Below are 23040 nucleotides of genomic sequence, written 5' to 3' on the forward strand. Positions count from 1 at the left end.
AGTGGGTGCAGTGGTGGTTTGCAATTGTGGGGTGGCTTCCAATTGTTGACAGCGCGCTCTTTCTTTCACCGCCTGTCCCCTGCCCCGTGAAGCCAATCACAACGGCTGTCTCTAGTGACTCCACCTGTTCGCGTCACAGCCAATCAAGTGGCCGCTGCGGAAGGGTTAATCAACTGCGCCATTCACGACAAACCACCGACATCATCCTTCACTCCTATTTTCTCAACACAATGGCTTATACATTTCTCATCGTCTGGCTTCTATGGCCTTACTGTGCCTTCGCCAATGTGGAGAAGGTCATTTTCCTTGCTCCTGCGGCTGACAATCTACCCCAAGATGCGAGTATTGACAATCTGTTTCTGACACGCCTGTCGGAACAATATCCAAGTGTTAGAACTCACATCAATGCGAGCTTCCCAAGTACAGACTTCCCAAAGGGAATTGAGAGCTGGTTCTTACTCGAAGGTCTGCGCCCCGGAAGACGGTATGAGCTTCGAATATGTTGGTTGGCAACTGTAGGAGGATGCCCTTCCTGGTAGTGAACGTGGCTGACTCTCCCCAGCAACCTACATCCTTCTGGCTCTATACGCATTCTCTGGATCATGCCTTCGCAACGCCCAACCTCCTGGCCTCACTGAGTGACTACGCTTATGCACGGCATGCACAGCTTGGCTCCGAAGATAGTCGGAGCCTCCTGCAACGGAAAGCCGAGGCCAGCACAAGCGATGTCGGGTCAACTTTCTTGTTCCTCCAGGTACTCGCTGCTGCAGACTATTTCAGCCTGAACCAGACAATCATGGAGGTCGTGCCTCCCGTGGCCGTCGACATAATCTTAGACCCATACATCCTCAACGTCTTGCCCCAGTCACTTGCTCCCACGGGACTATATCTCCTCGTGATCGCAGTGGGCGCATGGTTCCTTTCAACCTGGATTCCAAAGCTCTTGGCCAGCTCTGTAACACACCAGGTTCAATTAAAAGCAAAACAAACTTGACTGATGCTGGTCATGGCCTAACCATCGAGAAAGGATCCTGCAGCTGATCGAAGTCCGTCATTAACGAGAAGAGTGGGAACTCTTCAGTGTATGATGGTAGACTTGGTATACCGGACCCATCTGGTGAGAGGTAATCTGCTTCTGGCATCTGTCCGAAATCGGTGCGTGGCAGAGGTGGGATGGCATCAGTAGCCTCCTCCCCATTATACGCCAATACTCCAGAGGTGGTCAGCACAGGGCCGCGACTCTCTGGCGGCATGTCGAACCGCAGCTGCCACGGTGGCGCGGCGTCACCAGATTCCTCTGCGGCATCAAACAGCGCCGTTGTGCCATCGTTGGTCTGAGCGATTTCTGAGGCCGAAATCTGACTGGGTGTGTGGTTGCCGGTAGTCGCTTTGCTTGAACCTGCACCGTTTGTCTTGTTGATAGGATCACCAAAAATGTTGTGGATGTCTTGTCGGCGCCTCTGCATTTGCATTTGGTCTCGCCGTCGAATGTGCTCAATCGCTGCCAGGCGCAGATAGCTGGTGATCTCAAAGTGTCGTCGGGCCGACATGTCATCCTTTGCCATGATTGTCAAGATAGCCTCCGCTTGGGCAATGCTGCTGAGCAACGGGAACGTCTTATCGAAGTCGCCAAAGATGGCAAAGCCGATCACCATAGCCGATATAAATGTGCTGTTGGTAATCATGAACAGTCGCTTGGGTACTCCCGGGGTATGAACAATATCGGTCGCAATCTCGATGCTCCTCAACGCAGCATCAATACAGGCCTCACTCAGAGTCATTGTCACCGAGTTTCCGGCGCCGTCGTCATCCTCGGAACGGCCTTTGATCTTCGAGGACACCTTGAAGATCAGAAATGGTCTGGTCAAGAGAATAATCGACCAATAATAAGCGCCCTTCAAATGGGCGATGCCGATTGTCTGTCGCAGTGTCGGGGAAGTAGAGCCACTCTTCTGGTCCAAACTGTCGGCTTGCAGACCTGCCGGCAACTGCATGGTCCAGTCTCGATATTGCCGGGAGATGCTTTCCACAAGCTGAACAGATACTTCCCGACGACAATAGACCTCGTTCAATATCCGCTCAAAGATAAAACATATCCTCAACGTCGCCGAGGTGTTGCGTCCGTTCATCTGGATATCTTCGTAGTCTCTGGTGGAGCGGTTCCAAGACACACTTCCACCGTCTACTTCGGATGTCGCTGGCGGTCGGCCGAGTGAGCCGCTCATGTAGAGGTCGAGGACGCGCAGACTCTTCCACACTCGCTCGCGCGCGAGCCTTTCTCTCGGTTCGAACAAGTTTGATATGTCGCTTCTGTGCAACCCTAGAGCATACGCGGCTCGGACGGCAATGCCTAGCAGCATGAATGCGCCGTTTCTTCTCACGGCGGACAACATGTAGAAGGTGATCAAGGCGTAGGCCTGGATGGTCAGGACACTGGGATCCTCCAAGAAACTCGAGACTCCGATCTCTCGACCACGGGAAAAGTAGAATTCTGCCTGGTCCAGGTCCTCGGCGTCGCGCGTCAAGGCGCCGATAGCCATGACTAGATAATATATGGAACTGTTGAAATCCGTCTCGGCGGATGGGTCGCTCGTCCATGCACACAGATGGTGGGTGATATCGTCAGGGTCGAAGAGGTCAATCACGCCGCTCGACGCCAGCAGATAATGTTTGATCAGGTCCTGGGCCTCAGCCAAGCTAGGCTTCGGGTGTTGCGACTGCGCCGGCGTCGGCGCCTTGGGAGGTGGAATGACCTCGCACATGGCATGTCGTAGCGGGTCTGAGGTCAGTTGACACTCTCCAATCTCTGCCTTGACCAAGCGGCGAATGTTCTGGACAAACGCCAGGTTGCTCGAGTCGCCGACGAAGATGAACTTGCCGCGACCATCGCGGAGCAGTCTGGCCAGCTTGGGCACAGGGGCTCTCGACACGAGTGCATCCGGATCCTTGTCGTACTGGGGAGATTTTGGAGCGCTTCTCGACCCGGACAGCGTGAGGAGCGACTCGATGGCGATCTCGGCATCATTGGACTCGTTCAAGGCATCCTTGAGGGTGATGGGATGAGATGACGCGGTACTGCCCTGACGCTGTGAGCCTCGTTTGGAGTAGGCCTCGGTGAAGATGCATTCAGACTCGCGACAACGGCGCTTGCAGAGCAGGCAAGGTTGTTGTCCGTCACATTTCTCCTTTCTGCGCTTGCAAGTGTCGCAGGCCCGCGCCACGCGTTTCCGGTCTTCGTCCTTGACGCGCGGACGAGGCATGAGGCATGCGACCACTCAGAGTTCGTCTGATCATCAGCCTCGTAGCCTTGTGACGGGCGGTGTATCGATGACTCACTCACGGGGTTCACTTTCCGGGTTTTTTTGGATGGGTGCCAGGTCAGAAAAACTCGGATATAGCACCTTTTCGTGAGGAGGTGGAGTTTGTTTTTGGAAATCTGAGGTTGCGGTCATCTGCTGGGAACCGTCGGAAGCGGGCAGGGAAGAAAAGTTGGAGAGAGAGAGGGGGGGGCGATGAATAATGGAGCTGAGACAGCCCGTGACTCCCCTAAATTTGGTGGTTCTCCGTGCCCAGATTTCTCAGTGGGGGCGCGGGGAAGCGGCCCAATCATGCATGGTGTATAGTTAAAGGCGGGATGTTCAACCGAGTATATAATACTCGGGAACTCGTATTCGAGCAGGGGTGATTTGTCCGGCTCGTTGGCGCCAATGGCTGATTTCAGTGGCTGGAGCGCCGCTACATATCAAAACACACAAGTTTGCATCCACCAAGTACTCATAAGCTTGGGATTAAGGGCTCTTCTCGTCCAGGTCATATACCCCATACACAGCTTGTACATCCTACATCAACATAATCAGCAGCTCCGTTGTGATCCTTAAAAACCGCGACCCATGCCTTCGGTCACTAGCGCTTCGCCGGATTCTCCCTTAGAGGACAGCGGAGCCATCTTAATGTCATATCTCAATTCCTTTTGGGCCTGCGCGTCACCTTGTCGGGGTACGAACTCGACAATCAAGGAGTCCTTGACCGCAAAGACAGAATCATCGTCGAGATACTTGCTCTCCTTGTCGAAAATCTGGGTCGTGATGGGCTTGTAGCCCTCGGCCAACACCTGCGCGACTGTCACTTTCTGATCTCTGGAGGCACGGGGCTTCAATACTCACGATGAAATGGATGTGGGCTGGTCTGTAGGGGTGTCTGTCAAGCAATTGGAGCAGTTTACCCGCTGGTCCATCGTACGGGATCGGGTAAGGGGTTGGTCTCAAGCAATAGAAGCCGTACTCTCCGTTCTCATCCGTGTAGAACTTGCCGCATAGGTTCGACTTTGGTTGGTTCTCATCCTGTTGTTCGTACAACCCTGCAAGGCTCCACGTCAGCACTCCCTTGCTCACCACATGGGATTGTTTAGACCGACCGTTTGTGGATGCTTGCCAAACATCGACTGAAGCATTCCTCAAGGGCTTGTTGGTAATGGCATCCACAACTTGGCCGTACAAATACACAACTTCGGCATCCTGCGGAGTATTGGTGGAGATGCTGTCGCCCTTCTTGCGGATCGTGTGGTCAGTCTGGAAGAAGGGACCAAGTATAGCACTCTGAGTGGCCAGATCGGCGGCTTCGGCTGCCTTCTTGTATGTGATTTCATCCACGAGTCTGTACAGTCAGCATAGGCCCTTGCATACCCTTTTCAGTTTTCACCTACGTTTCCAAGCCGACAACATCGCACACCAGTTGACCTTCATTCCGTCTGTCATTGCTCATCTGGCCGGCCCAGTTGATCAAACGAACACCCTCATCCCACTCTTCCACTGTCAACTCAATCTCGCGAGCAAAGTCGTGAAGGTGTGTGATCAAGCTGGTCATGACTTCCCGCATCCGAGGGGAAGTCTTGGGACCCATGGCATTGATAACATTCCGGGTGAAGGTGGGATCAAAGCGCGCAGCGCCTGATTTGTTGTTGCCGTTCATGTTGGACAAGTTTTGATTCGATGGTTGGATTCAGGTGGCCCGGAGGACTTGCACTAGAACGCGACAGTAGAAGCAATGCGTCACTGACGGTGAATTTGGCGGGCTTGAAGTTTGTGCGAGAGGAAAGTAGACAGGATGCTCTGTGCAAAAGAGAGGAACTGTCTGATTCAAATAGGATTGGCAATTGCAATGACTTGTTTCGTGGAAAGCCACCATCGGCTTCAGGACGGGGAGAACCATAACCCTAGTCCACACCCCAGACAACTCGCAGGCTGAGGCCAAAGGATCCATACGGAACCGTGTACGAAGGTTCGCGCGAAGGTGTCGAGCTCATCCCGCAATACCCCGCCCCGAACACTTCCTGCATCGGATCTCGCGCCGCCTGGACTGTTGCTTCTAACCACTAAACCCAGATAGCTAGAGCCGAGACTGGTTAGATCAGCTGCGCTAGTTGTGCAAATGCGGCTAGTGCACCTCGCCGTTTGAACTTCGGAAGCAGACTGTGCCGTCAGGTGCTCAACGCCGCCCCGTCGGCTTCCAGTTTCGGGACGCGCACTCACTTCTTCGTCTACCCATCCACACCTCGTTCTGATATTGTCGACGCGCACAAATGCTCAAAGCTCTGGTCTTTCTGTGGTGTGACTGTCTAGTACGCGCCTCTGACATACCCGATCGCACCACGAACCATTATTAACCAGGACGGAATGCTCCGCTGTTCCTCCATGATGTGGGCTGATCTGTCTTCCCTCCAGCAATTGCTTCCGATGAGAGCGAAGCAGATCAGATTATATTCACCTCCATCATCATGCTTGACCTGTCTCTCGTAATCCATCACGATGCTGCATATACGGTACAAACAAATGATTGGCCACCGCTCGTCTTTGAACGGTACGCTCTCAGAGAAAAGATCGGATTAGGAAGTCGACAGAAGCGACGAGGTGCAAACTCATAACCACACAAGTCAGGTTGTCAGTCTCAACGATGCCGTCCTCACAGAGTCGGTGACATCTACTGCAAGGAAAATCAAATCAGGTGTACAATCTTGGTCATTGGGGCGGAATCGTGCTTTGCAAGACAATCATCGATGCTCTGCAACCACCCAGCCTTAGATCAGGCTGCGGGACCAAGACAAATTGAAACACACCCATCAAGCAACCCCAGCGAAGGAAGGGAAGCCCTTCCACGACTTCTGCAAGCCCATCTCTCGGCCCGCCAGCTGCCAGTCGAGATCGACACCGGCCATGCGGCTTGCCGTTGACTTCGTGGCACCAATCTGAAGTCAGCAAAGGTTTGATGCTGTGTTACCGTCCGATTGCTCTTGGTTCTCTGGCTATCTCGTCCTCTCATTGCGAAGTTGTCGCACATTCTTCGCTTGCTGTTGCGTTCCGTGATGCCCATTCATCCTATCAAGATGGGGGGCAGATGTCCCCCGTCTACTCTTCCTCTACCTGCACAGGTTTTGTTCCTTCAAAATGCTTCTAATCATCAGGAAGTACCCAGCAGTACATCGAGTTGAACCAGGTACCGACCGGTCATTCCCCTATTTCGCGCAAACTTCGCCCAGAGCCTTGTCGAAGTGATGTCTGCATCAACTGCGCAGTATCCCAAACGTACCTCGAACCATACTTCACAGACTTCGCAAGAACGGCCTTCGCTTTCTGAGTCCTCGGTGCCCGCATCTCCTCAAGCTCGATTCCCACGCTCACCTCCTCCGCGGCCGCCGAGGCCAAAGACTTCTCTAACCAACATCCGCCCAACAATTATCCTTTCACCCCTCGCGATTCCTCCTCCCAGCGCGTGCCGCCTGCCGGCCCCCAGCCATTGTTCTCGACTCGACCGGTTTTCAGACGACGTCTTTAAGTCGCTTCCAGAGCATTTGAGGTCCTCATTGATATCGCCCAGCGGAGGGGGGACACAGGCATCTCCTTGTGACGCGGCGTTATGTCCCTGTCAAGACCTCCGTTCCTCTGCTGCACAGTCCTGCGTGGCCACGAAAGATTGCTCCGATGTCTGCGCTATCCCCGATCAGCCTCCTGTCCGTCTAAAATGTCAGGACCAGAACCTTCCAGCAACCAATTCCTCTGTTTTGGGCGTCGGGAAATGTTGCGCTTTTACGCCAAATAGAGTAAGGGAGATGGACAGCTTCGAGCGCGCGATCCACCAGTGCCAGTATCCAGAGTCTCAAGATCCTGGTGGACCGGTCAAGAGTTGCCTGCCCGTCGCCACCACATCAAGCCCGCGCGATTGTCCATTCTCAATCTCTTCGCCCTTGAAGTCTGAGTCTGCCACGGCGGACTCGGCACAGCCACGCCTGGACATATCGCATGCTTCTCAGCCGGGGTCCCACCACGACTGGGACGACCAGCCCTCCTCAAAGTCATGGCAGACAATCGTCTTTCGCCACAGAATCCTCTTACGCATGGTGTGCACCGCAATATTCGTGATCGTAGCGTCAACGGCAATAGCGGGTGGCGTTATTTGGAAGTTGACAAACTGTGAGTCCAAATCCCCTTTTTTCGTCGTTGCCATATTATTACTGGCGTTCGCAGACAGATGGCGAAGATGTAGACTCCTTGCAATATTTGCCCCTTGGCCTCAATTCTCCGCCTCTGTGATCCTGGCTGACTGCGGCTTGTCTAATTCTAGTGGACCGAGTGGATCAAGAGTAGTGAACGGCAGTGAGGCTCTGTTTGACGACACATGAGCTATCGTCTCCCGCGACCCCATTGAAGAAACCATTCTACTACCAGAGTCCATCCGGCATGGACGTCGTTTGGATGTGGGCTCACAGGGGAGAAAGAAGAGTGCACATGCGGCTAGAATATTGGCGGCATGGCAGGCAGGTTATTATGGCTTTTCATAGCAGTCAATGCATACTTTATATTGTCACAAGCACATGAAATCGACTGACTTTTTTGAGGCGGGATCTGCTTGCTATTTACTTCTTCGCCTTGACCCCCTTTCCCTTCGACTTTTTACTGCTCTGTTTGGTCTCGACGCTACCGCCGATGACGACCCGATTCTTTTTAGGAGGATCCTGCTTGTCCTCGCCCTGCTTCTTGCGATCCGCCACCCTGGGATCGAGTCCTCTGGCCTTGAGCCACTTTTTCTCGGCCCGCTCAATGAGCTCTCTGTCTTCGTCGTCGTTGAAGCCGCCGAAATCATCGTCCGATGCGGCGCCGGCGTTCACTGCGCCGTTCGATTCCGAGGCATGGTCTCTGTCTCCATCTCTGTCTCCATTGACGGCAACGGAGGACCGTGACTCTCGTCCATCCACCGCCCTGTTGGTCTGTTGTCCCGGCACGTTCTTTGGCGTCGGCCCCGTCTTCTTCAGCTTGCACACGAAAAACCCGTCCACGTTCTCCCGGTGGGGGAAGTACCGTCGTGTCAAGTTCATGCGGTCGTCGAACTTTTTGTTCATGTAGCTCTTGAACCCCTCGGAGCCGAAACTCCCCAATCCGGTGTCGACGATCTTGACGTTGGGTCGCTTGCGCAGGATGTACTGCACGACCCCTTCGTTCTCTTCCACCGTGACCGAGCACGTCGAGTAGACAATGTACCCGCCCGTCTTGCTGGCGTGGTCGGTCGAGTCGATGGCTGCCAGGAGGAGTTGTTTCTGCAGGTGCGGCAGGGCCAGGAAATCGCGTTCGTTTTTGGATGTCTTCACGCTGGGGTCTTTGCCAATGACCCCGGTGCCGGAGCAGGGGGCGTCCAGAAGCACACGGTCGAAACCACCGAGGATTTTGGGGAAGGCTTTTTGCGCATCGTAGTTGCAGACAATGGTGTTCTTGCATCCAAGCCGGTGGATGTTACCAATGAGACCTTTGGCTCGCTGGCGGTTGGCATCGTTAGCAAACACCACACCGGTATTTCGCATCAAGGCCGAGATATAGGTCGTCTTTCCACCGGGCGCGGCAGCCATGTCCAGGATTCGTTCATTCGGTTGCGGGGCGAGGGCCATAACGGGAAGGAATGAGGACGCAGCTTGGAGGATATAGTGTCCGGCAAGGTACTCTGGTGTTGCACCCAGCGGGACGGGAGCCTCAAAAACTTGGAGGCCGACCTTTGACCATTTTCCGACGGGCTCCAGGACGACGCCTCGATTAATCAATGCTTGAGCAAGGGTGCGGCGATTAGTGCGGAGGGTGTTTGTACGGAGGACGACGGGGCGGGGGGTTTCGTTGGCCTCGAAAAAGGCGAATGCTTCCGCTGGGGTGAAAAGCGAAAACAGCTTCTCGGCGAGGAAAGGGGTGTAGCCGTAGTATGTACAGATGTCGGCGAGCAGCTGTTCGGTATAGTCGGTTCGCGACTTCGATTTGTCCGCAAGCTGTGAGAAGTTGCCCAAGACTCGTATCGTCTCAGTCATCCTTGTGCGAATGATGGATAGGTCGGGCGCTAGACCTTGTGCGGTGGCGGAGTCGAGTACGCCTTCGTCTTTGGCAATATTCGTTTGGAGGGCCGCATCTTCCAGCTCCTGCTGAGCTTCTGCATCCTCCTGCGCCTGTTGTTGGTCGAGCTTTCGCGAAAGACCTTCGATGTTGGCAGCGGTGAGCTTGGCCTCGGCATCAGACTCATCCTCGTCCTCGGAGAACATGCGGTGCGGTTGTTCTTCTTGATCTGAGTCGAAGACGGAGTCGTCAGAGATTTCCCCATCGAGATCTGCTTGTGCCAGTTCGTCATCGTCATCTTCATCTTCGTCCTCATCTTCCAGGTCTGACAACGAGACAGTGTTTAGGGCGACCTCTGTGGCATTGAGATCGCTCTCCTCGCCCTCGTCCTCTTCGTCCCCATCAATTCCCTCGAAGGTACCAGCAGGTATCGGAGGCGGCACAGTAATTTGCGCATCGTTGTTTACCAGTTTGACTTTTTTCCGTGCACCTGTCTTCGCTGACACCGTAGGAGGAGGAGGAGGGTCATTCCGAGAGGCTCGGTCCAGGTTGACGAGTTTCTTTGAGGCATTTGCAGTCAGCTGCGGTTTCTCCTCCGACTTCCTCCTTTTCCGGGCGGGTTTGTTGGGCTCTTCGCTGGCGGATTTACGCTTCAGATTGAGGCCCAATTCCTCCAGAGTCGCTGGGGGACCCTGCTTTCTCATGCGGCGTCCCACGCCCATTGCTTTGGGAGGGAGGAGGTTTTTCTTTATTTGGGGTTGGGGTGCAGCGAGGTATGAAATTTAGAGAGAAATTTTGGTCACGCACAAATTTAGAGTTAGTGCATCGTGTCCGTCGTATCCGTACAAGGATGTCGTGGCTAGCGGCCCTGACTCGTAATGAATTATACCGAACGTTTGTCTAGCGTGGTGGTAGCGAGAGAGATTCTCCCCGATAATTGGTCACTTGGCGCGCTAGCAAAGTTAGAAGGCTATAAGCGATCCCAAGGGGCGGCCATCCCCGCTCCCGAAAAGAACCCGACCCCTCCACAGACGAGATCCACACCAAGCACACCAAGGCGACCCTATCTACCAAGTCTGTCCCAGCTGAACGGTAGGCAAATCAAAATTTACACTTCTCTTCAGGCTGGAACGTCCCTTGTTCGGAAGGCTTTGGCCAGTGGACCTGATGCCGGGCAGGGATGGACTGCTTCTCTTGCGGAATGGGTACGGGCCAAACCTTGACCACGGTGTGACGGCCTAGTAATTCCAATTCCTTGAGAAGAGGTGGTGCCACGGCCCTTGTCGGTTCAGGTCCGTGTTCAATTTCTCTATCCCAAACAACCCTCACCACCCCCCGCCAAAAAAAAACCCCCCAAACCCCCTGGCTACGCGTCGTCCAGAGCGCCTCCAGTATACGTTACCACTATGTCACAGAGGACCGGCCTGTCCCCCTCCAACGTCTCCGAAGCATCGACATCGTCGCAGCCCTCAGTCGCTCAGCCTTCGGGCTCCGGGGACGTCACGTCGCCCGAGGCTAGAAAATATGTCACTCAGGCATGCCAGCCATGCCGTGCCAAGCGCTCCAAGGTTTGCCCAACCTGTTGATGAAAGGAAAAAAAAAAAAGGACATGAACTGTTGACCCCTGCTTTTCAAGTGTGACAACGCCCATCCCACCTGCTCAGCCTGCGTAGCGCGAGGAACGCTATGTGTCTACTCCGATGTCGACCGCCGGAGAGGCAAGCTGAGGGCGAACGAGACGGACGCTCTGCAAGAGCGAGTCCGGAAGGTCGAAAACATTATCAACGTTCTGACGCAGCGATCCGAGGAGGAGGCGTACGACCTGCTGAGGAGGATGAGGACTAACCCACCTCAATCTCTGGGCAGTGAGGGGTTGGCTGAATGGACGCAGGCACGGGAGAGGGAGGGGGAATTCAATGCTCCGGTAAGCGGGAATGTGCCTTCGTTCACAAGGGGGTTCTCTCTGGGGCCTCTGGGACAGGGTGTTTCTCTTTTTATGGTCAGAGGTGCAGGCTGTGAGCAACAAAGGCTGTCCTTGAAGCTGAAATTTTTGTCCAGGTCCGGCGCGCTAATCTATCATCAGGCTGCACGCGTCTACACGGTCCACGACCTTCCACCGGAACACCTGATACAGTACGGCATCAGAGCATTCTTTAGCAGCACCTATACATTATTCTATATCTACGAAAAACAAGAGATGGACGACCTCCTGAACAGGGTATACCGAACCCACGAAGCCGTCGACAATGCGACCCTATGCGAACTCTGCGCCGCGGCCGCAGTCGGGAGCCACTATGATGGCGACAAGTTGGACGGACCGGTCTTGGACGCCTTGTTCCAGACCGCCACGATTTATATGAGTGACTGTATCGAGTCACAGTTTCTGCGAGGCATGAGGGTGCTTCTGTGTCTCGGCATCGTTTCATCTTTGACCAAGCGCACGAGCGCTCGTTTATCGATCGGTAAGGCCTAATCCGGGAATTTCCGGGATCTGGGACGGCTGATATTGGCTGAAGCTTCTGGATTGAGACTGGCACGTTGGGCACGTCTGCAGCAGCAAGATATCTTGCCCTGGGTCGCCTACCGGAAAGTCTACCGATCGCTTGTCTTTATGGAGTGGTGAGTGAGATCTGTGTTGGTCGTAATTTTTTTCCCCCTAGTCCACACTAACCTCGTATAGCTGGCTTGCTTCGACCCTCGGATACCAGCCTGATCTCAGCCACGAGGAGGCCGAGGTGAGTTTGGTTTTGCGAGTTTTGACGGAATCTTCCTTATGAAATGGAGAGAAAGAGAGAGAAAAATCAATAGCTAAGCCATTGCCAGCTTGCGAGCCAAGAGATTATCGAAGCCCAACCGAGAACCGAGAACCGCATCCAAGCTGAAGTATGTACGATTGGTTTGATGGTGGCAGGGATCATGCAGGATGTCGACAAGCCGACCTCAGCAGTGTTTTCCGTAGTTGAGAAGCATTCAAGGATATTAGGTGAGTGGCAGGAGAAACTACCCGATTCAATGAGACTGGATGCGCTCGTCCCCCCGGGCCACGGGACCGGGCTTCCAGAGCCGCACCGTCATAGCCTTATTCTCGTACATGTGATGTTTCTGGGAGCCAAGATGATGCTCCAGAGACGACTGCTGGTGGAAATGGCCAACTGTCGAATGACGAGGCGATGGACGCTTGATGGAACGCCCAGACAGGGTGAGAGCATTCAAAGAGAGTGTGTCGAGGCTGCGGAACTGTGTGTTCATCTCTTCGACGTGCTTGGGTACACGAAACAAAAGCGTCGCACCTGTTGGCTCTGCGTGTAAGTTTTCCCAGCCCCAGATATCAAAAGGAACTGAATATCTGCAGAAACCAGAAAAGATGAGGGCTAATACCTTCTTTTCCCTTGATCCTGCCAGTGGTCAGGCATTTAGCGCCTGCAGCGTTCTCCTCTTCGCGGCCGCTCAGCGACTCTTATACGATCAGAGAGATAGTGTTCAGGTCTACCTCTCTGGGTCCCAGGAATGCATTAATATGCTCGCCAGTTGCAGTGTTGTGGACCGTGTGGCAAACTCGTTGCTCCAGATCGTCCGACCACTGCACCAGGATCTTCAGCGACTAGCTAGTACCGAATCCAGCAGTCGACCGAAGAGCGGAATCTACGATCTACTCGAAAATCCACATGCGGATGCTGCCACCAGTCCACCCACCACGGCAGGCATGCGAGGGTGGTCCCCAGGAGCTCAGCAATACCAAGGCATCACCGGCGAACCCAGTGCGTTGCCGCCGCCGATCCGCACAGCCGCTATACCGGCCATGCAGCATGCGATTGAAGTTCTGGGAAATCCGTTTGGCCTTCCCAGGAGGCTGAACACCGATTCGTTCGCCGCCGGGGACCCTATCGCTCCGAGCTGGAGCTGACGAACTGCGTATCGCAGCGACTCCTGGCAGGGTTCATTGGTGAGAGGACTGTACCCAGAGAGGTGGTATGAGCAGTACGGTATGGATGGAATGATGTGCCTCGTTTGTTACCGAAGTATGAGTTTGGTGGCTCGAATCGAGGTACCTCAGGCGTCGCATAGACGCACTATATATTGAGGAGGAATATGGTACTTAAAGCGCTACTCGATTGATGAGGGTGTGATGTGATTGGTCCGTGGATACATACATGGATGTATAGCTAGAAGGATAGATGACTTGATGACAGACAGATAGACAGATAGACAGATATGGTGCTGAGTGGTCGATGGACTGATGGGTCGATGAATGGCTGTATGGAAGAACAAAAGGATCGGTGACGACCACGGGAATAGAAGCAGATGGATGATCGATGGCTGGATCGATGAGTCGATGCAGAGTATATCAGGTGGAACAATGCACAAGCAGAGGAACGGACGATTCGACAATGGACTGGTTGACAGAACGATGGCGACAATGATGGATGGATCTGGAGGGTGTACAGCAAGATGGATCGATGGATAGCAGTACGTTGGATCCGATTCCAACAGCATGGATAGACTGATGGAGGATATGATGGGATAGGTAAAGAGGAGGTTGACTTGGCTCATCGACGTCCAGGAACGGTAGTGATATGGAGGATCTGATGCAGGACGGACCGATAGAGGAGATGATGGATGATGGATGGCTAGTGGGATGGGTGACTTGATGGAAGGATAGTAGGACGGATGATCTGATGGATTGCTTGATTGAATGGCTGCTATGAGGAAGATGGAGTATCCCAGTGTTGGATGAGAGTTGTAGAGAGGCAGACAGTAACCGTATATGATGACAGTAGACGGTCATCACTCCATAAGACCGATCATCTCAATAACGCTTCCGGCAGAAAAATGCAAATGTCCCTGGCCTCAAATTATTAACTTCTTCTCTTTCGTCGCTATCCTCCAGGCCTCGTGCCAAAGGATGCTCTCATTCCTCCACCTGATCCGAAATCTTGTGCTATCGTCGATCAGACTGGGTATCCAACCCTTCATTCTGTCTACTGTGTCCTCAAAACTGTGGGAGAGTTGGTTACTGGCCGTTTACAGGCCCCACGAGGGGTGCCGGAGAGTTGGGCCCAGAGCTCTTCTTCATCTTCAGCGTCAATGGGAACGGGTAGTCATCAGGCTCCTCTTCTTCACTGTGATATAGGTCAGTCCATGTTCAAGACGTATCAAGGCAGCCAACTTACGGCAACCTCCATGCGATGTAATCTTCCGTGCTTAGACCCTCTTTGCCCTCTTGCAATGAAGCGAAATCACCTGGTGTCATCATACCAGTTCGATCCCGAGGCGATCCTGGCACAGAGAGTGGTCGAGAGATCTTCTGTTCAGTGCCGCCGATGATATCATCGAACTCGTCGGCGTCCGTGAAGGAAGCAGGATATGCGCGGCGTAAGGCAAGCTGTCGAGCCTTGACATATTCCATGCCCATTCGTTTCCAGTCCAGAAGATCGCTGAGGCGCTCGGTGCGATTTCGCTGATTAATCCGTTGCCTCCGGGATTTATTGGCGAATTCGAACATGTAGTCGGTCAGTTGGTTGACTGATTCGTCCACACCCTTAGTACGACGATCTACAATGTAGATCCCGTAGTCCGAGGAGTTCTCGATAAGCTCCTGGATCAAATATTAGCCGCAGTCGCCGATAAGTAGAGGCACATGTTCGAGTAGTTGAGTCTGTAACGATGCTCCTACTTTTCCTGAGCACTTACCTCCATATAACAACCGAAGCCAGAGAGGTTAGTGGTAATTGACGGCACTCCCATGACTGTACATTCCGCCTGTTGAACAATTAGCGTCGATTGTTCACAAGTATATGAGCTAGTACTTACAGGTGTATAACCCCAGGGTTCATAATAGGAAGCAAAGACGCCGAGGTGAGTACCTCGAACAAAGTCGTCATAGTCCAGGGACAAAACTGGGTTCGCAGAGTTCAAGAACTCTGGATGGAAGACAACTTTGACACGGTCGTGTGTGTTATTGAAGAGTTGGACGCGGCGCAGTTGATTCAGGACTGGATCCTCAGAATCATTAACCATGTTGTGGGTGACAATGGGCGGAAGACCGTGGCGTTTCATGGCAAAGAGTCGCCGTCTAAGCAAAACCCGATCAGCTGGAGTGATGAGCTCCTTGTCGTCAGGCATTGGATCTCCCTCCTTCCAGTGGACAGCCCTTTCGAACAACCTTCGACCAATTCCATGCTGAATGTTGGAAACAGTGTCGGCTAAAGACTTTGTCACAGCTTGACCTTTGAGCGACTCGACCGAGAGGGATGTTGTCTGCGCTGGCATGATCAAAAATGCCACAATTGTTGTCTTGCTGCCTGCGCTCTGCATGCGATAGTTCAGTCTCGCCAGCGATTCAATGAACATATCCACACCCTTATTCCGATATTCGTATCGACCCGCAGTGAAGTAGTAAAGCGTGTTCTCCAGGTCAAAGTCCAGACAGCCATAGAAGTGTCCCCGTACGAACTCGTGGATCTTTTCTTTCTGTACCGAGTGGAGGTTTTGGAACTCGTGGACAGCGGAGAATTTCTTAACATTCAGACCATTGGGGAGGACCCGTCAGGTTTCCGCTTCAACAGATGCTCGCTCTCAAAGGCGGTGATGTGGGAGACAGTCGTGAAGACGTCGGCAGAGTGAGCTGATGCTCGTTCAATGCAGTATCGATGGTAAATTCCACGTTTTCCTGCCTCTGCGTCCACATCAAAGAATTGTAGGTTATTGTAAAAGTCGACTGAGCCGGCGCAGAGGTATCGACCGAGGAGGGTGGCGTGTGTGGTGAAGATGGTGGTCAGGTCCATCTGACGTTTCTTGGTCAATGGTAGGGCGACCCCGGCGAGCCATTCGTGGAAGTGGGCAATGACTGCGCGGTCAGTCTCGCGAGCGATAAACTGGATCATCGTCAGCGATAGCATAGATTAGCGCCATCTCAAGCACTTACTTCACCCAAAAACCATGCCACCAAATATCCAAACACAATGGCTTCATTTGTCTCATGATCTCCGGCAGGAGAAGGGATACCAGCGGCGGACCATAGGTCACCTTTCCATTCATCCAACCACCGGTAACCAGTCCCAGTATTGATGAGGAGTACCCTCGGAGCGCCTTCGATAAGCCAACGGCCGTACATGAGCTCGATCCCGCGTTCCTGCATAGATGAAATGGTATCTCGAAGAGGGCCCGGTGGCGGATCCAGGGTTTCAACTTCAACTGCGGCCTGCAACGGTTAGCTCATGCCTGCATTCAATTTTCGTCCTGCTTACCGAGTTCTTGTTGAGAGGACCGATGAGCGTATACCGGTCGCCATATTCTGCTGTTGTCACGGGCGCTTTAGACTTGAGCACTGAGTAGATGCCACCCACTGCTCTGGATTAGCACATGCGTCATGTAAACAGATTGGCTGGTGACCGTACCTCGATTGGCAACCTCGGTTGCAACTTCGAAGAGCAGATGGTTTTTAATATCCCTCTTCTTTTCCGTTTCGCCGTTCATGTTGTCGGTCCTGTTTCGTGTGCCTTTGTTGACAGAACAAGGTCCGTGGTGTTTATCGATTGGGCGGAAAATGCAGACGAGAGCTTACCCCACAGCCTGCGGAAGCTTGCAGGTAGGAATCACAGCTTAACGATAGGAGGGTAAGAGGTTGAAAGGTGAAGGTGAGGGGGTTGCTGAGCTCTCGTGATAAGCTCGAGTCAACAATTCCCGCTGGCAAGAAGAAATACAGGAGATGGCAATCCGTGAATGGCGTTACGAAGGCAACTGTTGAAAAGAAATTGAGGCAGGCTGGGACGATGGCACCACAGCAAGCGATCTCTGGGGGCAGGGCGTGTGTGGATGAAAGTAGGGAAGCTCCACTGCAAGACAAGGGAAGCAAAAGGATCCAGTTCGTGGCTTTTTATCGAAACTGAAATTCCAGCAACAGTACAGCTTTTCTGAAGTTTATTCCAGGTGACAGCAGGCACAGAAATCCAATGTGAGGACAACAAAGGTTGGGTGGAAAATTATGCTGCTTGTCACTTTCAAGAGATGGGATAATGGTAGGGACATGACGGCATTGAGGAGAATCATACGACTATTACTTTTTGAACGGTGGGTTGAAGCTCTCTTTGGCACGGCGACCGCACCTGGCACCTGTGGGAAATGCACAATGACGGATTGCACGTCATTTAGGGTTACGGCCTCCCAGATTGGGCCTAGCAAGGCCTAGACAGCCCAGCTGTTAGGCCCAAAGCCGGGGCTATCGAGGCCCAGCAGTACCACTGACTCCCCTGGCCACATCTGTGGGCGCCCACTCGATGCCCACTAATCCACTCTCCAGCCCCTATGCCGCCTCTGATTGAGGGAAATTGCTCCCCCCAACCTTCTTGCAGGAGCTTTTTGCCCCGCATTCTGTCTCGCCTCCTCGCCTGCGAGGCCCATTCTTTCTCAAACACCCCAACATCTTGGAAAAAATGTGAGATGGTTGTGTTGCTATGCTGACGGATTTGCTCTACTCGGCACAATAGCTCCAATCATATCGCTCACCCTCTCGGTTGCATCTCCGCCCAAAGGACCTCAGTCTTCAAGTTTCCCAGCACATCTCGGAGGATTGAAGCGATCGTTCTATGCGGACGAGATGTTACGCTGCCCTCTATGACAGCAACCCTTTTGTCCGTGAACACCGAGTATCATGGCGGAGAGGAGCGTCTCACGATGGACACTGATCTGGTGCTTGATGCTAGCGTCGTGGGATAGCATTGCTAATAGCTTGAAGCAGCAACCCATTGCGCAGTATGCCAGAAAGCCGAACCTCATCTTCATTTTGACCGATGATCAAGACCTCCATATGGACTCCCTCTCGTATATGCCCCTTCTTAAACAGCACGTGGGTGACCGTGGGACTTCCTTCCAAAGACATTACTGCACAGTGGCTTTGTGTTGTCCATCCAGAGTCAGCATGTGGACTGGCAAGGCTGCGCATAACACCAATGTAACCGACTTACATCCTCCCTGGGGTCAATCCTGTCCTTTCTCATCTTTGACGTCGCGCATAAGACTCACCAAAAGCAGGTGGATATCCAAAGTTTGTCAGCCAGGGCTTCAACGACGCATACTTGCCTATTTGGCTTCAGGAAGCTGGTTATGATACCTATTATGTGGGCAAGCTGTTCAATGCTCAGAGCACGTCCAACTACAACAAGCCGCATGCAGCAGGATGGACTGGTTCCGATTTCCTACTTGACCCCTACACGTACGAGTATTACAATGCCACTTTTCAACGGAACAAGGATCCTCCTACAAGCTATCAAGGTGAATACTCCACGGATGTGATGGCGCAGAAGGCATTTGGCTTTCTCAACGATGCAATTGAGGCGGATCGACCCTTTTTCCTCACCATCGCGCCAACAGCTCCGCACAGTAATGTCCATTTCAACAACAACACGGCAGAGCAATCTATGCCTCGACCTGCCCCGCGCCACAGAAGTCTCTTCCAGGACACAAGAGTCCCTCGAACCCCCAACTTCAACCCCGATGTGTCGAGTGGTGCTTCCTGGATCCTCACCTTAGCCAAGCAGAATCAATCGAACCTCGATTACAACGATGAGTGGTACCGCAACCGCCTTCGTGCACTGCAGGCTGTGGATGAAATGATTGGTGGCGTTGTGGACCACTTGGAACAAGCTGACATGTTGGAGAATACCTATCTTTTCTTCTCGACTGACAATGGCTATAGCATCGGACAACATCGAAGGCAGCCCGGGAAGCAGTGTGCATTTGAGGAAGACATAAATATTCCGTTGATCATACGAGGACCTGGTGTGCCGGAGGGCCATCTTACGGAAATCGTCACATCGCACATCGACCTGGCGCCCACATTCCTGAGTCTCGCAGGTGTTGCGGATGCACAGATAGCACAATACAAACTGGATGGCAGTGTGATACCGTTCCACCTATTGGACTCGCTGCATTCGGAGCAAGCATGGCCTCAAGAGCACGTCAACGTAGAAATGTGGGGGATCATCATGTCGGAGGGAGAACATGGCTTCGTCCTCTATCCCAATCATACCTACAAGGCACTCCGGGTCATTGGTGACGGCTATGATCTACTCTATACCGTGTGGTGTAGCAACGAGCATGAGCTGTACGACATGACTAAAGATCCGTGGCAAATGGACAATATCTACGTTGAAAGAACCAGATCTTATAATCTGGCTATGCCTGCTGCAGGATTCAGTGACCGACCGTCTTCTGCCACATCACTTGCAACTACCGAACAAATCCTCTCGAGTATCAACGTCACCACCACAATATCGTACCTCTTGTCCCGCCTCGATGCTCTTCTCCTGGTGCTCAAAACTTGCCAAGTGGACGAGTGTCGATACCCATGGTCGGCCCTCCATCCAGCCGGCAGCGTGCACAGCCTCCGCGACGCGTTGGATTCGCGATTCGACGAATTCTATCGCACGAGGCCGAAAGTGCAGTATGACCGGTGTGAAAGGGGATACTTCCCTGCCAGTGAAGGGGCAATGTGGGATGGAAGTATGTCTTTTAGATCAATGGAGCACGAAGTGTGGATCGATCCGCGCTGAAGGAGGACGATTAAAGACTGCACTTTCTAACCAGCGTCTCTTCGTCTCGAGAACTCCCATCTATTCATCAAAGCCTTTCCGGGTCATCACGCGCCGAAATCATTTGCTCCTCTTATAGATCTTTGCCAGGTATGCATCAAACACACCTTTCTTCAGGCCCTCGCTCTCATCCACGGCCGCGATCATTCCACGCAGCTCTCCAACACGCTTCTCCTCGTAGTCTTGATATCTCTTCTCTAGTTGTAGCTCGTTGTACAACTCCTTCACCTTTGCCTCCTTTGCATCATCCTTCTGCCCGTAATTCTCGTCCAGCAGCTTTCTTTGCTCCGGTGTGCAAATCAGCAGTGCTTGATTGACCAACCACCCACACTTGTTATCCTTGATGTCTGTGCCAATCTTGCCGATGACCGAGGGATCGCCAAACGCGTCCAAATAGTCGTCTTGGACTTGGAAGTATTCGCCTAGTGGGATGAGAATGTCATGTGCTTGTTTCAAGTTCTTGGGAGTGGCGAGGCCAAGATAGTGCAGGGCCAAAGCCACAGGGAGGTAGAAGGAGTAGTACGCGGTCTTGTAGATGACGATGAAGGTGTACTTGGTCATGGAGAAGTTATTCAGATCGACCTGGTCTTCTGGTGCAGTGATCAAATCGCACAACTGGCCCAATTCTGTCTGCCAAGTGACTTCGTGAAAGAGCTCGACCAGGTCAATGTAGGCGGCGTGGCTGCGGAAGTGTTTCTTCAGAATGAGGTAGATAGAGGACTCGAGCATGAAGGCATCGTTGATGGCGATCATTCCCACCCCTGGATGGCGGTACCAGCACGGTTCTCCGCGACGGGTTATGCTGGCGTCCATGATATCGTCGCTCACGAGGAAGAATGCTTGCAGTAACTCGGTGAGCCATCCCAAGGTTGCGAGATCTTTGAATTCCTGAGGGGACAAGGGCCTCCCGAGGAGCTGAATGGCAGTGTCTGGTACTGACATGCCTCTGTTCAGCTTCCCCGTGGGGGTGTTCACATTGAGAGACTGATAGGAGGAATTAGCCTTGAGAGCGCCCCAATGCGAGGAATTCGGTGTAGGTAGGTACCTTTTCGAACCATTGCAAAGCATTTGCTGGGAGATTGAACTTGCGACATTCCCCCAGCAGATCCTCGACCAGCGAGGGAAAGACCTTTTCGAACTCTGCTCGCGTTGTCTTCGTCGCCATTTTGAGCGGCCGACTTGATTTTTTGGTTTGATCAACAAGTCGGTGGGAGGAGGGGGGAACAAAGAACTTTTTGGAGAAGCGGCCCTGGCGAGAACGGAGGCGGCTTCACCGAGTGGCGCCGCCAAGTTGTGGCTCGTCAGGAACAGGAAGCGCAGCCTCCCCGCAAGTCAGCCTAGGTGATACTCGTATATTCCCAGTCATCCATTTTTTATTCTGGTGTTCACATCTCACCCTCGTCGCACTCATGGCTTCGCGGCCCTCGACTCCCACACCCCAGGCTGAGGCCGGGCCAAAGTCCCCGCTGACCCCAGAACAAGTGAGGCGCCTAGAGATAAACCGCCTGAAAGCAAAGGCGTTGCGTGAACAACGAGAGGCGGAGGCCGCAGCCACAGCGAGTCTTAATCGATCAGATTCTCCTACCAGCGCAGGTCAGAAGCGCTCCTTTGCCACTTTCGCTCAGACTTCTGTACCTCCCACAAGCCGCGATGCCAGAAACGAGATCGATAATCGTCCTCTCGAGGCCATCCAACCCGCGCGCAACTTTGCCAAGTACGTCGACTATGATTTCAGTAAGATGGCAGACACAAAGGGTGGGTTTTTGACTGCAGAAGATGATCCGTACAACAAGGCGATGCACGCCGATGAAAAGGAACAAAAGCCCTCACATATGACTCAAAAGGAATGGGAAAGACAACAGCTGCTCAAGTCGCTACGGAATCGACAGGCGGGACCTTTCGAACCAGGTATCAGTGCAATCCCCGACCAGACTACAAGGTCATGTCGAGAATGCGGAACTCTGGAGGTGGACTGGAAATGGCTCGATGTCTTCCATCTTGCTGTATGCAACGCTTGCAAGGAGAAGTTCCCAGAGAAATACAGCCTGCTCACAAAAACGGAGGCGAAAGAGGATTATCTTCTTACAGATCCAGAGTTGAAAGACGAATCCCTTCTCCCACATCTCGAAAGACCTAACCCACACAAATCTACATGGCACAATATGTTTTTGTATCTGCGCTGTCAGGTGGAGGAATATGCATTTTCGGACAAGAGATGGGGTTCTGCAGAAGCTTTGGATGCAGAGTTTGAGAAGAGGGAGACGGAGAAGAAGAGAAGGAAAGAGAACAAGTTCAAGTCAAAGCTGGCTGACTTGAAGAAGAGGACAAGAGTCGAGGCATATCAGAGGAGCAAGAAAGGCGGCGGTGGAGGAAATTTTGGGGACGACATGAGCGGTGGCAAACACGTCCACGAATTCGGTCGACCGATTGACAATCCGGAGACTGGATTCCCTGTCAAGACATGCATGACATGCGGACTGGAAGTCGAAGAACTGGAGTTGTAAGATAGCAATAAATATGATACCCCTTAGTAAATGAAATCGAAGACTCGACGAGAGATGTGCAATAATTTGATTTATATGCCTTGGGACTCTCAAGGCGTAGTAAAATGGCGCCTGAGAACATATCTCTTCCTCGAGTGAGTCTATTCCTGGAAAACCGAGCAAAGGGAGACGCAGAGGCAAATTGTAAGCCCTGGCTGGTACTGGTATTTGGTAGCAGTGAGGAGCAAGCGATGATAGGTGGAAGTTTTTCTTTAGTCGCAGTCAACCGCCGCGTTGGCGCTAGGTCGGGGCTGGCTGCAAGCCGTTCCCAAACCCGGGGAGGGAAGTTGCTGCAACTGCTGCTCGCGCTTCTAACCACCAGGAGACAACCTGAACCATCAACCAGCTCGACTGTCCTTCACCCTGCCAGCCGTCCACCCTTTTCCATTCCTGCCGAGTCTGTCTTCGTCCGCGTCCCTCAGCGCCTGCATCATAGATTTCTCGTCCCCTTAACCACCACGAGTTCTCCGCATCGACTGAAATTATCCCGACCGAAGCTAGCGTGACCCTTTCCGAATCTCACAGTCCACCAACATGGCTAGATGAGAGAGA

General features: G+C 53.0%; 9 protein-coding genes across 9 annotated transcripts; 4 read left to right on the forward strand and 5 right to left on the reverse strand.

The window, feature by feature from the left end:
- Nucleotides 1-230: 230 nt before the first annotated feature.
- Nucleotides 231-977, forward strand: AYO21_07066 (hypothetical protein; the record flags this gene model as incomplete). Its single annotated transcript, XM_022657023.1, has 3 exons — nucleotides 231-515; nucleotides 563-915; nucleotides 968-977. The coding sequence occupies 3 exons, from the start codon at nucleotides 231-233 to the stop codon at nucleotides 975-977; spliced, it is 648 nt and encodes a 215-aa protein (XP_022510665.1).
- A 27-nt stretch (nucleotides 978-1004) lies between these two features.
- Nucleotides 1005-3260, reverse strand: AYO21_07067 (hypothetical protein; the record flags this gene model as incomplete). Its single annotated transcript, XM_022657024.1, has 1 exon — nucleotides 1005-3260. The coding sequence occupies one exon, from the start codon at nucleotides 3258-3260 to the stop codon at nucleotides 1005-1007; it is 2256 nt and encodes a 751-aa protein (XP_022510666.1).
- A 614-nt stretch (nucleotides 3261-3874) lies between these two features.
- AYO21_07068 (hypothetical protein) lies at nucleotides 3875-4968 on the reverse strand (the record flags this gene model as incomplete). Its single annotated transcript, XM_022657025.1, has 3 exons — nucleotides 3875-4111; nucleotides 4164-4653; nucleotides 4703-4968. The coding sequence occupies 3 exons, from the start codon at nucleotides 4966-4968 to the stop codon at nucleotides 3875-3877; spliced, it is 993 nt and encodes a 330-aa protein (XP_022510667.1).
- Nucleotides 4969-7906: 2938 nt separating this feature from the next.
- On the reverse strand, nucleotides 7907-10078 carry AYO21_07069 (ribosomal RNA small subunit methyltransferase B; the record flags this gene model as incomplete). The annotated part of the gene is made up of 1 exon (XM_022657026.1): nucleotides 7907-10078. The coding sequence occupies one exon, from the start codon at nucleotides 10076-10078 to the stop codon at nucleotides 7907-7909; it is 2172 nt and encodes a 723-aa protein (XP_022510668.1).
- A 684-nt stretch (nucleotides 10079-10762) lies between these two features.
- On the forward strand, nucleotides 10763-13260 carry AYO21_07070 (hypothetical protein; the record flags this gene model as incomplete). The annotated part of the gene is made up of 6 exons (XM_022657027.1): nucleotides 10763-10924; nucleotides 10993-11280; nucleotides 11440-11818; nucleotides 11873-11975; nucleotides 12037-12091; nucleotides 12709-13260. 6 exons carry the CDS (start codon nucleotides 10763-10765, stop codon nucleotides 13258-13260), a joined length of 1539 nt encoding a protein of 512 aa, XP_022510669.1.
- A 1107-nt stretch (nucleotides 13261-14367) lies between these two features.
- On the reverse strand, nucleotides 14368-16832 carry AYO21_07071 (glycogen [starch] synthase; the record flags this gene model as incomplete). Its single annotated transcript, XM_022657028.1, has 8 exons — nucleotides 14368-14476; nucleotides 14528-14952; nucleotides 15048-15116; nucleotides 15168-15827; nucleotides 15887-16231; nucleotides 16282-16557; nucleotides 16604-16701; nucleotides 16754-16832. The coding sequence occupies 8 exons, from the start codon at nucleotides 16830-16832 to the stop codon at nucleotides 14368-14370; spliced, it is 2061 nt and encodes a 686-aa protein (XP_022510670.1).
- Nucleotides 16833-18006: 1174 nt separating this feature from the next.
- Nucleotides 18007-19906, forward strand: AYO21_07072 (hypothetical protein; the record flags this gene model as incomplete). The annotated part of the gene is made up of 2 exons (XM_022657029.1): nucleotides 18007-18211; nucleotides 18387-19906. The coding sequence occupies 2 exons, from the start codon at nucleotides 18007-18009 to the stop codon at nucleotides 19904-19906; spliced, it is 1725 nt and encodes a 574-aa protein (XP_022510671.1).
- A 99-nt stretch (nucleotides 19907-20005) lies between these two features.
- On the reverse strand, nucleotides 20006-21110 carry AYO21_07073 (farnesyl pyrophosphate synthase; the record flags this gene model as incomplete). Its single annotated transcript, XM_022657030.1, has 2 exons — nucleotides 20006-20929; nucleotides 20991-21110. The coding sequence occupies 2 exons, from the start codon at nucleotides 21108-21110 to the stop codon at nucleotides 20006-20008; spliced, it is 1044 nt and encodes a 347-aa protein (XP_022510672.1).
- Nucleotides 21111-21354: 244 nt separating this feature from the next.
- On the forward strand, nucleotides 21355-22449 carry AYO21_07074 (DNA repair protein; the record flags this gene model as incomplete). The annotated part of the gene is made up of 1 exon (XM_022657031.1): nucleotides 21355-22449. One exon carries the CDS (start codon nucleotides 21355-21357, stop codon nucleotides 22447-22449), a length of 1095 nt encoding a protein of 364 aa, XP_022510673.1.
- Nucleotides 22450-23040: the final 591 nt, after the last annotated feature.

Source organism: Fonsecaea monophora (genome assembly GCF_001642475.1).
Source record: "Fonsecaea monophora strain CBS 269.37 chromosome Unknown Scaff52, whole genome shotgun sequence".
Taxonomy (NCBI): Eukaryota; Fungi; Ascomycota; class Eurotiomycetes; order Chaetothyriales; family Herpotrichiellaceae; genus Fonsecaea; species Fonsecaea monophora.